This window comes from Theropithecus gelada, chromosome 2, assembly GCF_003255815.1.
Source record: "Theropithecus gelada isolate Dixy chromosome 2, Tgel_1.0, whole genome shotgun sequence".
In the NCBI taxonomy this organism is placed as follows: domain Eukaryota; kingdom Metazoa; phylum Chordata; class Mammalia; order Primates; family Cercopithecidae; genus Theropithecus; species Theropithecus gelada.
The window spans coordinates 101,204,045-101,218,276 of NC_037669.1; the positions used below are offsets into that span (position 1 = coordinate 101,204,045).

Below are 14,232 nucleotides of genomic sequence, written 5' to 3' on the forward strand. Positions count from 1 at the left end.
CATCCTTAATGACATCAAGGAAGAGTGGTATTGGGAGCACAGCAAAGGTGCCCTCTGTCACCCTCTTGCCAGTTGCAGTTAACATTATTCATCTAAATAGGAACCACTGCATTTGCCCTCTTAGACATTAAAAGGGTTTCTGTAGGATGTTAGATGGCCAGTGTCTTTTGTAAAAGCTGAAGTCGGAACTATTTTTTCTTGGAATGTATTTCCTTGTGCCAGGCGAGGGTAGTCAGGTTTGTCCCAAACTGGTAAGGACCAGAAGAAGCCAGCTGGACTTGGTGGGGAGTAGGGGGGAGGTGGCAGGGGAAAGGGAAACAATGCATGGACAGGGTGGGACAATGGCCCTTGCACCCTGCAGGCCCTCTCACACAGGACCTTTTGCAGCTGATCCTCCTGTCTGGGCACACTGCCCACAGCATCCTGGGCCCACCGCCAGGCAGACTCAGAGGGTAGCATGGAAAGGAGGAGTAATTGCTTCTCTAGCTCCAGGATCCTGGAGACCAGACAGGAGAAGGGCAACAACCATTGAAAAATAGCTGAAGGGGATCCTTTTCAACCACCATTCCACTAGAAGCCCCCTCTTTGCTCCCCTTTGCCCCCTCAAAGAGTCTGGGATAAAAGCGAGGTCTGTTAGAAAGCACCCAATGAGCCCAGCAAAAGTTAAGCCAGTTGATGTCTTTCTTCCCAGAGCAACATTTCTTGTGCCTTAAAAACATAAAGCTTTGGGATGACCCTTGGGTCAGATGAAACATGATTCAAAATAAACCACATACACTATAGTAATGGGGAAGAATGTGTCATTTTCTGAATCCCTTCTCCACTGACCCACTTTCCATCCCTCCACACAACTTCAGTAGGTTGATGGCTTCTACTGCAGGCCCCTTGACCCCAGCTAGGGCCTCAGGGACCTTCGGGCCTTTTCCAAAATTTCCTCCCTGATCTTGGGGTAGTTGGGGTGCTCCCTGAGGACCTGGAACAGAGAATGGGTATGCAGTATCAGGCAGGGTTCCCTACCACTACACCAGGCCCTCCCCGCCAAGGCTGCTGGCTTACATCGTGGCAGATTTCGATGGCCTCCACAAATTTCTTGTCCTTCAGGTAGTTGAAAGCAAGTCTGAAGCCTACCGGGGCATGGAGAGCATAGATGGTGGCACCCTGGTGACCTGAGAACCCCTATGGTTCTCATAACAGCCAGGGTACAGGCCTTGAGTTCTGGGGTCATGGTGGGGATCCTCCTGCCCACCTCCCTCCCACGTCCATTCATGTGCACCCTGGCTGGTTGCCTTACCAATGGCAGGGTTGGCGTGATGACTGTACTTCCAGGCCAGTTTGTAGTTGGTGACTGCATCCTTGTAGGACTGCTCCTTCTCCATGATGAAGCCCATGTACTCATAGGCCTTGTAGCAGGACTGCAGGGAAAGCCAGTTAGAGCCTCTGCTGGTTCCCTGGGCCACGGTGGGACTAGGACCAGAACCAGAAGCAGGCAAGGGACAGAAGTGAGCTGCCATAAACCAAACTGCCAAGGGACCTCAGGGGTACCCCAACCTTTGCAACAAGCCAACTGTGTGCCCTCCTCTCAGCTACCCCAGACACTGGTGTAACCCCTTTCCCTGCAGCCCTCCTGTTCCGCCACTCCCATTCCTGGCCTGCTCTGACCTGCAAAAGTCCCTCCAGGTTGGAACCCTTGAAACTTTCCCATCTTTTTCTGTCATTTAGTGTTCCCTCCTCTGGACATGACACGACCCTGTGTACCTCCTCTTACCTAGTCCATTGCCCTTGATCCTCATTCCTACTCTGGTCTGTTGCCCATGTGCCCCTCTCAGCCTGCCTCTTCCTGACTAGTTATTCCATATGACCTCTGCCTGCAAAGCCGGCTTCACCTTCCTGGAATGCCTAGAACCCTTTCTGCCACCCTGCAGCCCCAGTGTGTGTGTGGCCCCTTGCCTTGTTGTACTGCACACAGCGCCGCAGCAGTTCTAAGGCGAGGTCAAACTTGCTGCCCTGGCAGTAAATGTCGGCCAGCAGGAGCCAGCTCTTCTCTAAGTCCTCAGCCTCACTCAGCACCCAGGGGGCCTTGGCCAGGCGCTTCAACTGCATACGTGCCTTGGGGATCTGCTTCAGGAACACATAGGCTTGTGCCAAGGCCAGCAAGGCAGGGACACTGTCCTTCTACACATCGGGTGGGAAATGGACGTCAGCATGCCTTGGCTGCCTGGTCAGCCTCGGCCCTGCCACCTGCCCATGCCCGCCAGTCCCCACCAGCCGCACCTCAGCCTGCGCTATCTGGATGAAGCTGCCCAGTGCAGCCTCCATGTTAGCCTTCTCCTTGGTGGCCAGCCTGCAGAGGCCCTGCAGCAGCCGCAGCTGGGTCTGGCTGGAGGCTGAATTCGGGTAAAACTCACGCAGCAGTTTCTCGGCGGTGCTCACGCCCTGCTGTTCCAACTCCTTCTTCTCTGTGTAGCTGCAGGTGTTAGACTTGGGTGTCAGACACAGGCAGGTGGCCTGCCTGTGTGGCCCTCACCTGGCTTCAACCCAGAGGCTGCAGGCTCTCTCTAACTTCCCCAGGGTTCCGCCTCTGCCTTCACGGGCCCTTACTTGCTCTCGGCCCCCTGGTTCTCAAAAGCCTCTCCGCCCACAACCTCATTGTCTGGATTCAGACAGATCTGCACCATGTGGTAGATGGCGCTCTGGCCCCAAGTGCTGTCCTTGCGTGCCTTGTTCAGGAACTTTAAGGCTTCGTTGGGCTGCCCTATGTGCCTGTAGTAGAGAAAACACCAAGAATCAGTGAGGGAAACTGAGGCCCAGACAGGGCAGAGATATACAAGGGCCACTTTGTGAGTCTGCACAAAGCAGAGGCTGGATCGCTGGTTTCCCAGTTCCTCTGGAGGAGACGCAGGCGTTGGACCTGGGTGTCGGATGCAGGCCAGTGGCCTGCCCAAGTGGCCCTCACCTGGCCTCCATCCAGAGGCTGCAGGCTCTCCCCGACTTCCGAAGGGTTCCACCTCTGCCCCTGTGGGCCCTCACTTGCTGGGCCTGGGTGTCCTGGAGGCAGAATTTCTGCTCCCTTTGTGCAGCGCAAGGGCCTAGCCTATCTGCCAGTAGGGCTTCCTGCACACAGCTGCCCCTCAACACACCACACCCAACTCACCAGCAGTAGATACCTCTGCAGTAGTTGAACCCTGGTTCCAAAGGCACCCGGCTGGACACCTTCTTGGCCAATTCAAAAAAGGCAGGAATGTCTTCAAGTTTACCACTTCTTCTTAGCAGATCAATTAATTTATTCAATACCAAAAAATTGTCTAAAATAAGAGACAGAAATCTCCAGGCTGAGATGCCCAGTAGCTGTATCAGATGAGGGTGCTGGGCCCCTAGGAGAGGCCAAGAGATACTGCCCATCTGGGCTGAGCAGGGACATTCCAACAGTTCCAGGGTTGAGTAAAGAATAATACTAATGCTTAAAAATAGTAAAGAATAGCAGCTAACACTTACATAGCACTTATATTGTACCTGGTATTAAGTGCTTCACCTATACATTAACTGCAAGATTAGGTAGGTACCTAATCTTTTTTTTTTTTTTTTTTTTTGAGACGAAGTCTTGCCCTGTTGCCCAGGCTGGAGTGCAGTGGCACGATCTTGGCTCACTGCAAGCTCCGCCTCCCGGGTTCATGCCATTCTCCCTCCTCAGCTCCCTGAGAAGCTGGGACTACAGGTGCCCGCCACAATGCCCGGCTAATTTTTAAATATTTTTTGTAGAGACAGAGTTTCACCGTGTTAACCAGCATGGTCTCAATCCCCTGACCTCGTGATCCGCCCACCTCAGCCTCCCAAAGTGCTGGGATTACAGGCGTAAGCCACCGCTCCTGGCCTAGGTAGGTACTCTTACTGTATCTGTTTTACAGATGAGGACACTGAGACATGGATAAATAATTTGCTGAAAGTTGCACAACCAGTAAGTGGTAGACCAGGACTCAGACCCAGGCAGCCTGGCCCCAGGACCCATACTCCTAACCATGGTGACCTCCTGGGCCTATGGGCACACTGCCATGGGCCTGCCAGGGCTCCAACCTGAGCCTTAGGTCTGGCCCCTCTCCCCAGCAAGAAGGGGTGGTTTTATGCTGCAGTGAATGGGAATGAAGCTATACAACAGAGGAGAATTTCTAGTCTCTCCAAGTGGCTGTGACCTCAAAAGGGGACTGTGTCGAGCCCCACTGGCTGTGATTTGGGGACAGACATGCTGTCCTGGGTCCAGTGCCAAGTCCTTGAGACCAGGAACTGGCCCCTTGGACTCGGGAAGGGCCGGCACGTTCCATTGGGTCTTTATCAGTTTCCTGCTTCTCTGGAACAATCAGGGAGGAAGGGGCTTCCTCCGCCCAGTCAGGAAGGAGGGAGAGGTCCCACCCTTTTCTGGGAGAGTGGCCCTTGCTCAGTGGGAACTGGTGCAGGCAGTCTCCATGGGCAGAATTACCTGGCACTTTCTCCAAGACTTGGTGGTAAAGATTGATGGCCGCTTCATGTTTCTGTTTTCTAAACATCAGGTCAGCCATCAACTATCAGAAAACACACAAGCTCCAGATTTCCCAACAGTGGCAGCTTGCATGGGTGTAAGGGGAGGCGGGGGGTATGGGGGTGATGGTGGTGGTAGGAAGGGAAGGTAGAAAAGGACTTGCAAGGCAGCCTCCCCAGGCCTTGTGAGAAGCTGCCACAGGAGAAGCCTGAGGGTTTCTCAGGCCCCCACCCAGAAGGTGAGGACTTCCCAAGGTGGGGGGCAAGAAGAGCTGGGTTGAGGATGGATGTGGGAAGGTAAGGCCAGTGGTAGAGACCAGTGGGGCTTTTTGATAGCCTACAGGGAAAGCCTCTCCACCCATTCTGAGAACTGCCAGGCAATAGAGGTAGGGATGAGGACCCCTCCCTGTTCTGCAAGGGCTCAGCTTCTGCTCCTGGGCCAGCCCTGGAGGAGGTCTGGATGATAGGGAGGAGAGAGGCAGAACTGGGGAGGGCTTTTCCTGAAGCCCCAGGAACCTATCCCACCCTTGCCTTCACCTACAGTGGATGTGCTTTCCCCTGGGGTGAATCAACCTCACCCTACCTTAGACTGGCCCAGGAGGTTGATGCTGCCCACTGCCAGCCAGCCCACCCCTTCCGGCTAAAGGGCAGAGTAGGTGCAGCACTGAGTCCTCTCTGCCTGACAGCTCCTCAGAGGTGTGTCAGTGAGGCATCTGAGGTTATGGGGCTATGGGGCTAGGAAGTAGCCTGCATCTGGTCACAGGGACCCTGGGAAGGGAGGAAGGGAGGAAGAGAGGGAGGGAGTGGGTGCTGGGGGCTTCCTACCACAGAAGCAGTCTCATGGTTCTGCTCAGTCTGCAGGAGAATGGCACAGTGCTGCTCACACAGGTCCAGGTGCCCCTGGAGCAGGTAGAGCTGCGCCAGCTCCAGCATCACCTGGGACAAGGCCGGACATAATAAACTAACTAGTAAACACCATGGGAAACCCCTGGGATCATCCTTGACAGCTCTTCTCCTCACATTCCACTTCTATCAGCTCTGCTTTCAAAATATGTCTCAGATTCCCCAAGTGAACATCTCTGGCCTTCCCCTTCTCCCACTCAGTTCTCCAGTCATACCCTGTGTCTTACTAACCTCTGAAAGTTGGGCCAAGCTAACACATACTCATCCTTCAGCTTCAACTCTGGCCTCACTGCTCTGAGAGTCCTCTGTGCCCCAGATTCTAGGGCAGGTACCATTCCTCCAAGTGGTGCCCTGCACCCCCATGCAGGCATGTATTGCCTGGCATTAGTGCTGCCTGTGCTCTCATCTACATGCCCTTACCCAAGGGTAATCTGTGGGCAGTGACCAAGCCTTGCCCTACTGTGTCTCCAGAGCCGGGCACAGTACTTGCCACATATTAGATTAGGTATCTGTTAAATGAATGAGTATTAAATGAATGAATGGATCTGTCACTAAGCTCTTCATCTACTGTGTTGGCATGAACTCCAACTACGGTTCCCTTATCTGGAGCCACACCTCCCTCACAACTCTAGGCCCTCTTGGAAGCTCAGCCTGCACTTCATGCCCAAAGTGCCCTGGCAGCTACAACCCTCATCATCTCCCCACCTCCAAGGGGGACTTGAAAATGTCAGACTAATGTGACTTTCAGCAATGTCTTTCCCACTATACCCTTCACATTTGGCTATCCAAGGTGAGCCTTGCTCCAAGGGCTGCAGCAGGTGAGGTCCCAGGTCAGCAGGAGCAGGCACCTTACCCCAGAGGCCACTGTTAGCTGGCTTCCCATGCCCATCATATCTGTGACTCCTCAGGGAAGAATGGAGAAGGAACTGGCCCCTGCACCTGGTCAGGGAGCTCAGCAAGGCATTGTGCCCTGAGGGAGAAAGCAGCCTCTTGCTTTGAGGGTCACTCACCTTATTGTCAGTGGGCAAGTAGGAGAAGACATCCTTATAAGACCGTACCGCCTTGTCATACTCTTTCTCTGCCAGGTAGTGCTCTGCAAACTGGATGCAGATAGAGGCTGCCAGTTGCTTCTGGGAGGGGATCATTTCTGGTTGCTCCAGTGGAACTCGCTTCAATATCCGAGACTGGAGGTCCAAGGCCTTGGGAAACCAGTCAAGCCAGGATCAGAAACTCAGAGCCTGACATACCAGTTCACAGAAAGTACCAAGCTCTTAATTCAGATCCAGAAGTATGAAAAATGACATCTTCAGTACCCTTGGGCAAATTTGGATCACTCTGAATAGGCAAAGCCACTGGCTGAGTACACGAGACAAGCTGGCACTGCCTCTGGGGGCAGGAGCAGAAGCAAAGGCACTCAAACAAAACATGCTTTTGTACTTTGCCTGTTTACCTGCTTCCATCACACCTTGAGGCTCTGTGTCTAATTCGCTTTGCTACACTACAGGCTAGAACTAGCACACAGTAGGTGCCCAAGGCACACAGTAGACTGTTCTGTATGCCGCCCTACTGGGAATTTGAGGACGCAGCCACAAATATTCACCACACAAATGATCAGGTGAGTAAGCAGAGAACATCAGTGCAAGAGGAAATGATGATGCCAGGGTTAAGCTGTAGGACATGGGTAGGAATCAGCACTTGGCTCCCCAAGGGCCAAAAAGAGGAATGGGAATCCAGAGGTAAACAAGGGGATAAATCATCTCAAACAGTCAAGAGTGTGGGCCCTCCCTCTAGAACCACAGAGCATACTCCAGAAACAAGTTTGAGGCCACACCCCTGGGGGAAAAAAGTGAGGAAGATGTGACAGGAATGGCTGGGGGCTCTCAGATCAGGGGCAGCCCAGTGTGCAAAGAACATAGGTTGGGACAGGCCAGACCTGGCTCAGATCTCAGCTCCACCACTTGCTGGTACAGTCACGTGCTGCATAACATTTCAGTCAATGACAGACTACATATATGATGCTGGTCCCTGAAGATTATAACACTGTATTTTTACTGTACATTTTCTATGTTTAGCTATGTTTAAATACACAAATACTTACCATGATGCTACAATTGCCTAGAGAATTCAGTAGAGTAACATGCTGTGCAGGTTTATAGACTCAGAGCAATAGGCTATACCAGATAGGCTAGGTGTGAAGTCAGCTATACCATCTGAGTCTGTACAAGTATATTCTATGATATTCACACAACAAAATCATATCCCTGCTGACAAGCAACATATGACGTTGCTGTGGTTTGAATGTGCCCCCTAAACGTCATGTGCTTTTCTGGAAACTTAATCCCCAATGTGGCAGTATTGAAAGTTAGGGCTTTTGAGAGGTGATTGGATCATGAGGGATCTGCCCTCATAAATGGATTAAACCACTCGTGGATGAATGGATTAATGGGTTATCATGGGAGTGGAACTGGTGGCTTCCTAAGAAGAGGATGAGAGACCGGAGCAAGCATGTTAGCACAGTCGGTGCCCTCCGCTCCCCGTGTGATACCCTGCACTGCACTCTTCAGAGAGTTCCCCTTCTCCTGAGCAGAAAGGATCTCACCAGATGAGATCTCACCAGATCTCCTCCACCTTGAACTTCTCAGCCTCTAGAACTGTAGGAAATGTATGAATTACCCAGTTTCAAGTATTCTGGTATATACCAACAGAATACAGACTAACACAACTGAACCCAACTTTGGGCACATTGCTCAACCTCCTAGAGACTTATCTGTTACATGGGAATGTCACAATGCTTATTACAAAGGGCTACTGTGGTCATTCAATAAGAAAGCAAAAACCCTACAGAACCTAGCACAGAGCTTTTAATGCATGGGAGCTATTGTCATTGCCTCATTATTATCTCTACCATCACCCTTGAGGACAAAGGCACTCTCTTACTTCCTGCCTTCCCCAGCCCACCCTAGCTCAGAGCACATTAGTGTACCGTCACTGAATGAACCAGAAGGGGAAAATAAGTGAAGGTGGATGTCAGAGGTGTAACCTAGGTCCTTTTTTGAGGAAGAGGTCTGGGGCTTTACAGACCTGGAGCTCTTTCCTTTCTCCTTCTTCAGCCCCCACCAGCAGATGGCAGATAAAGAGCTTGAGTCCACTTGTCAATTACCTTGTTCAAAGTTTCTATCACAGCTTCTTTTTTATGGCTCTCGTAAACCTTTGCCAGCAAAAGCAAGCACTTAACATCATTCATCATGGATGGGATGTCTTGGACTGTTAAAGGGAAACTCAAATTAGTGTTAGTTTGCTGGTTCCTGGGAAGCTGGGTTGGTGGGGAGGGCTGGGTTCAGGACTTCAGCTAATGGGGAATGGGGGAGGAGTATGTGTGCTCCAAATGCTAGAAATAGGTTAGAATGCTGCCTCACCAATGTCATGTTCCAGTGCCTGCTTCAAAACTTTTTCTGCTTTATTGATCTTCTTTAACTTTAGGAGCAGTTCGGCCAGATCGCAGCACAGAAAGTCCTGTCCATTAATCTTCTGGGCAGCCTCATAATACTCGATTGCCTTAGTGCAAACAATAAATATTAGCCTCTGGCCTAGTTCTGCACGTCAGTGCCAGACACCATGTTCCCCTCAGCAGCCATCACACCAGTGTGCCCCTCCAGAACATAGAAGCCTAAGGTGGAAAAGCACTCCTCCTACCTGGCACAGGGTGTAAGCCTCAGCTTGAGCAGGTGTGGTCAGCGGCAGAGAGTTGCTGAGTTCTCCCCTTGGCACCCCATTCAGCAAGGAGCTGAGTGAAAACTCAGCCACTCTCCTCCCATCCAGAGCTCCCCAGTCATGTACCGTCCTCCACCTTCCCTGCTAGGCTGGCCCTCCCTGCCCCTTCACACCCCAGCCCAGCCTGACCTCAGTATACTGGTGGGCCTTCACATAAGCTTGCCCAATCCTGCTGGCCAGGGAGGCATCATGCGGGTTCTGTCTATAGGCCTCATCATAGACCTCCAGGGCCTTCTCGGGCTGGTGGGGAAAGTGTCTTTGGGTCTTCCTCTTCTCTGCCACTGGAGAAGGGAGACTGGGGGGCCACTTGGCAAGGCTGTGAGGCCTCTCACTTACCTCCAGAATGCTCATTAAAGCATCGCCCAGTAGCAGGCTGGTGTGGGGGCCAGGCAGATGTTCACAGAGCTCACTGCAAGCAAGAGTAACCAAAAGCTTATCTCAGGCTCGCACACACCTCATGTTCCTGAAATCATCTCCTTCACTTCCTTCCCACTGATTCTGGCTGACATTCATTCATTCAGCAATCAATACTTATAGAAAGTCCACTGTGCATGAGGCACTGTGTTAGCTACCTGAGTCAGGCTCTCCACATCCATCTCTGTAGTTAGGCCATGGCCAGGCCCTCTACCTGTTCCTCTCACTCTACCCGCTATCCCTTCAGATCCCTCTCCATGAGGCAGCCACGTCACTCTTTCTAAAACTCCAATCTGGCCATGCCTCCATACTGTTCACTGGTTTCCCACTGCTGGATAGCCTTCCCTACTCCCTCAGCAACTGCACCTCCCACTTTAAATTGCTTAGATGAAGCTCTGCCAGAAGAAAGGGATGAGGAAGGCGCCTTGGAGGTCCCAATGCCAAATCATACAGAGACAGCAGCTTGGAGCTTCAGTGTGTCTGCTCTGAGAACCAGGCCTACAGTCTCCTACCAGTATGTGCAAGCAGGGCTCAGGGCCAATTCAACTCTGTATCCTCAGAACTCATCCATGAACAGGGCTTACTGACCTTTCATGCTCAAACTGTAACCCATGGACAATTCCATACATTCATCAACTACACTCCAAGGACACATTCTGGAGACCCAGGTTGAAGAAATAACATCTGAAGGAAACATTCTCTAAGATACCATCAGAGAAGAAGCTGTCATTGTGCTACCTGTGGGGCTTACCGGTAACATCTGATGTAGAGGCGCCTGTCTCTGAGGGTCTGCAGGTAGACGTTGGCCATCTTCTCTCTGGCTTCCATGTAGCAGGACTGCTTGGGCGAGATGTTCCTTAGCATGTTCAGTGCCACGTCCACATTACCCTTGCTCAGGACCAAGTCCACGTTGGCAATGGTGATGCGGTTCTCTTCTGGTGTGCCGCCAAACTCATTGATGGTGTCCTGCATGACCTTGGTGGCCTCATGCTAAAACATGGGAATCAAACAGACCCTCCACTTGGTGCACAAGGAAACAGTGGGTGGAACCAAAGAACCTGGTTCCTGGGCCTACCCTGAGCCTGCAGTGTGCCCCAGTCCCCAGGGAGGAGAGCATGGCATTTCTTACTAGCTCCCCATTCAGCCGGAGGGCCTCCACCAGTTCCAATAAGATGGATGCCCGCTGGCTGGTCTGCAGACAGGGCCCGAGGAACTTCCTGCCTTCTTCCTTCTTCAGAGCTGGCAATTTGATGACCATTTTCAGTGTCTTTATGGCTTCTGGATAGTCTCCAGCCTTGTTGAGAGCCCTGGCCTTGATGAGGTGGTAGAGGGGGTGATCTCGGACCTAGGAGGAGCACAGCAGAGTGTGGGGCTCCAGTTCACTGCTGCTACTGCTGCTGCTCACAGCAGCCAGGTCAGAGAAGGCCTCAGGAGCCCACTGAGCCTACCCCTGCCTTTGGACCAGCAGAAAGATCTGTGGGACACAGCTAGCCCCTGGGGCTACTCTCAGAAGGCAAACAGGGGCCGCAGCTAGCTGGGTGTTGGGATGCTGAGAGGATGACAGGGCACCCACCTGGAAGTTGTGGCTGACACCCAGCTCTAAGCAGTGGAAGCACATGCCAAAGTTGCCCTGAGCCAAGTAGATCTGACACATGAGGAGATGAGCGTCCACGGAGGCGGGGTCCAGCTCCAGGCAACGCTGCAAGATGCTCTGGGCGTTCTCTAGCTCTCCTAGAAATAATACACAAACCTCTACATGCAGGGTTCCCAAGGGGCTCCTAAGACCTGATATGCAAGGGCAGAATGAATTTTACATGTCCTGTTCTCCAGAAATATACAAAGTTGAGTATTTTAGCCAGTTTTGTTCTGCTTCACTCAGGGGTCCATTTCTAAAATTAAGACTACACAGTTGTTTCCTTGACTCTGACAAAAGCCAGGAAACTCAAACCTCAGTGTAACACCCTTCTTGTCTTTGTAACCCTCAGGGAGATAGCTAAGTTACTTCACTGCTCCATCCAGAAGCTCAGGGGAACATATTAAGTCTCAATTCCCACACCTAAGAGCAAACAAAACCTAGTAGTAACAGCAACTGTAATAGTTACAATTTATGAAGCTCCTGCTCTGTTTCAACACTTGCAAAGCACTTTAGAAAGTCTGATTTATTACTTGCCCAGCCCTGCAAGGTTGGTGCTATTGTTCTTGTTTTTTCAGATGTGGAACCTGGGGCTCCAGTGATGTAAGCCACTCAACTTGGAAGGGGCAAAGTTGGCATTTATGTCCAGACCTATTGGGTTCCTGAGCTTCAGCTCGGAACCCCCTGGCACTTGAGGGCTGAGGGGCCTCCCTGCAGACAGGCTGGCACTTACAGGGTGGTAGCAGCAGCCTAGGGGTTGGGTGTAGTGAGTTGGTAAGGGCACTCTCTTCCCTTGCAGTCAGGTCTCTCAACAACTCCTATTTGGGATCCATAACCTGGTGGGTAGGGAGCCCCTGCTTCTGGGTCCCAAGCTCCCTGCTCCTTCTTACGTGCTGTGGAAATGTGAAGAGGTCACCATGGCAACCTACGCAGCTGGAGACCTTGCTTTGGGCCCAAATCTGCTGGCAGATGCCAGCACCCAGGGTAAGTTCTCTCACCCTGGCCTTGTATCCAGGATATTTTGAAGCTGTGGGGAAACCTGGCATTCAAATGAACATAGGGAGGACCAAGGATGAAGACAGGAAAGCTCTCAGCACAAGTGCAACCCACACGATGCAATGCCAGAAGACAGACAAATGGCCACAGTATTCTGATCCCTTTGGACACCCCCAGACCACCAGAGATAAGCCTGGTTTCCAGGCAGGCAGGATGGGGTAAGAGGCCACAGGGAGATAGTACTTCAGGGGAGGGCTCTGCATCACAGAGGACAATAGAGCACTTATGGAAGGTTTTCCCTCTCCTTCCCTTTCTCTCCAGGGTCTGGGCCTGAGAAGAGAGAAGGTGAAAGGGCTCCTGGAGGCTCTGAAGACCTCATGGTACAGGGTTCTCACTTCTCCATGAGGCTTTTTTGGATAGCTTTTCGAAACTGCAACCCTGCCACCCCTGCATCACTTCCCTGCTTCAGCTTCTTCTATAGCATTACCATGTTCTAACAAAAAAATACGATGTGCTCCCTCGTGGAGCTTGCATTGAATTGTCAATTTCCCCTTAATAGATGCAAACTCCATGAGGGAATTTTTGCCTATTTTTGGTACTACTGTATCTCAGAAGAAGTTCAATGACTATTACCAGCACAGATCAAGTGAGTAAATCCACAAAGGCCTAGGTGGGAGAGACCCCTGCTGGTGAGAGGTCAGGGAGCTTACTAGGGTTACTACGGGATAGAGGCTGGGAGTGGGCAGGCCTGTAGGGGCATGTGCCTGTGTGTGCACAAATGTACATGTTTGCATGTGCATGTGCATGTGTAGTACCCCAAGCAAGGGGTGTGTGTGTGTGTGTGTTTGCAGTATCCCAGGCAAGGAGCCTGTGGACACAAAGCTCCATCAGGTGTTTGCAAGGCCCCACCTGGCTGTCAGGACCCCACCCCCGCTCACCTGAGTAATACCTGACCTGAGCCATCAAATACAGGGGGTCGATCAGAGCTGGTGCTGCTTTGACTACAGGATTCAAGATCACGGCGACTTGTTTAAGAAGTGGAGACACGATCTGGCCTGGTAACCTGGGCTGTGGGAACACGGTGGTGGAGGTGGGAATAGGTTTGCCCTATTCTAAGAGAGACTCCTGGAGCTCTCAGAAAACGCTCTCAGTGAAGGAATTTTGCTTCATTCCACACTTATTTATTATCCTCTGTATCATCTAGTGCTTGGTTTTGTTCACTGTGGTGTCCCCAGTACAGAGAATGGTATCTGGCACTCAATAAATATTTGCTGAATGACTCACTACAAGGCACTGGGAGGATATTAAGGTATATAAAAATATGATCCTTGGTCACAAAGAATCCTGACTGGCTGGAAGAGCAGGACAAACAAGTAAAGACTAACATACTTCTTAGGGGGCTTCTCCGGAAAAGGAAGCCAAGCTCTTGTCTCGGATAAAAGCAGGGCCATGGGCTGGTGCCCTGTTCTTCCAAATGTGGTCCCTAGACAAGCAGCATCCATATCACTTGGGAACTTGTTAGAGATGCAGGATTTTAGACCCCCCTATAGAGTCAGAATCTGTACTGGAACAACCTCCCAGGTGACCTGTGTGCTGTATGTTCAAGTTTGAAGAGCACTGGGCTCCCCAACTGGGCCAAGTAAGGTCACAAGTAAGGATGCCTCTGTCCTTCAGGTGGGCACCATCCAAACCTGTACTCTAGACCCCCACCATGAAGATAGGCCTTCCCCTAACCTGTTTGGGGCAGAAGAGCAAGTACTCCTTAGCAATGCAGACCAGGAAGTAGGGGTCCAGCTTTTCAAAGTACTCAGAGCCAAGAGGAAGGCCTTGCATGCTGGAGAAGTGAAGCTCCACTGCCTCCTTCAGGAGCGCTGTGGTCTCTTGCTCCCCCTTGTGCTTCTTAGACGTCAGGAGGGCTTGGAGGAAAATTAGCACCTGTGGAAGACAGGACCGAGTCTCAGTGCCAATGCCAGCCTGGGCAGAGTTGATAGGCAAGGGCAAAGTGAAGG

At 51.7% G+C, this 14,232-nt stretch overlaps 1 protein-coding gene across 4 annotated transcripts in view; it reads right to left on the bottom strand.

Moving 5' to 3' along the window:
- Window positions 1-783: 783 nt before the first annotated feature.
- Window positions 784-14,232, bottom strand: part of TTC21A (tetratricopeptide repeat domain 21A) — a 31,503-nt gene continuing 18,054 nt past the window's right edge. For 3 of the 4 annotated variants that reach the window (XM_025376895.1, XM_025376894.1, XM_025376892.1), the window contains 19 exons: window positions 13,958-14,158; window positions 13,162-13,291; window positions 11,168-11,325; window positions 10,724-10,939; window positions 10,346-10,584; window positions 9,517-9,589; window positions 9,310-9,420; window positions 8,826-8,964; window positions 8,570-8,673; window positions 6,420-6,608; window positions 5,332-5,442; window positions 4,469-4,550; window positions 3,152-3,302; window positions 2,599-2,760; window positions 2,272-2,464; window positions 1,948-2,172; window positions 1,292-1,412; window positions 1,057-1,124; window positions 784-973 (listed from right to left, as the gene is read on the bottom strand). In XM_025376895.1, coding sequence (XP_025232680.1) covers window positions 896-973; window positions 1,057-1,124; window positions 1,292-1,412; window positions 1,948-2,172; window positions 2,272-2,464; window positions 2,599-2,760; window positions 3,152-3,302; window positions 4,469-4,550; window positions 5,332-5,442; window positions 6,420-6,608; window positions 8,570-8,673; window positions 8,826-8,964; window positions 9,310-9,420; window positions 9,517-9,589; window positions 10,346-10,584; window positions 10,724-10,939; window positions 11,168-11,325; window positions 13,162-13,291; window positions 13,958-14,158 — 2,751 coding nt within the window. In that variant the 3' untranslated portion in view covers window positions 784-895. The remainder of the gene's footprint in view (window positions 974-1,056; window positions 1,125-1,291; window positions 1,413-1,947; window positions 2,173-2,271; window positions 2,465-2,598; window positions 2,761-3,151; window positions 3,303-4,468; window positions 4,551-5,331; window positions 5,443-6,419; window positions 6,609-8,569; window positions 8,674-8,825; window positions 8,965-9,309; window positions 9,421-9,516; window positions 9,590-10,345; window positions 10,585-10,723; window positions 10,940-11,167; window positions 11,326-13,161; window positions 13,292-13,957; window positions 14,159-14,232) is intronic. The other variant, XM_025376893.1, reaches the window with a different exon arrangement.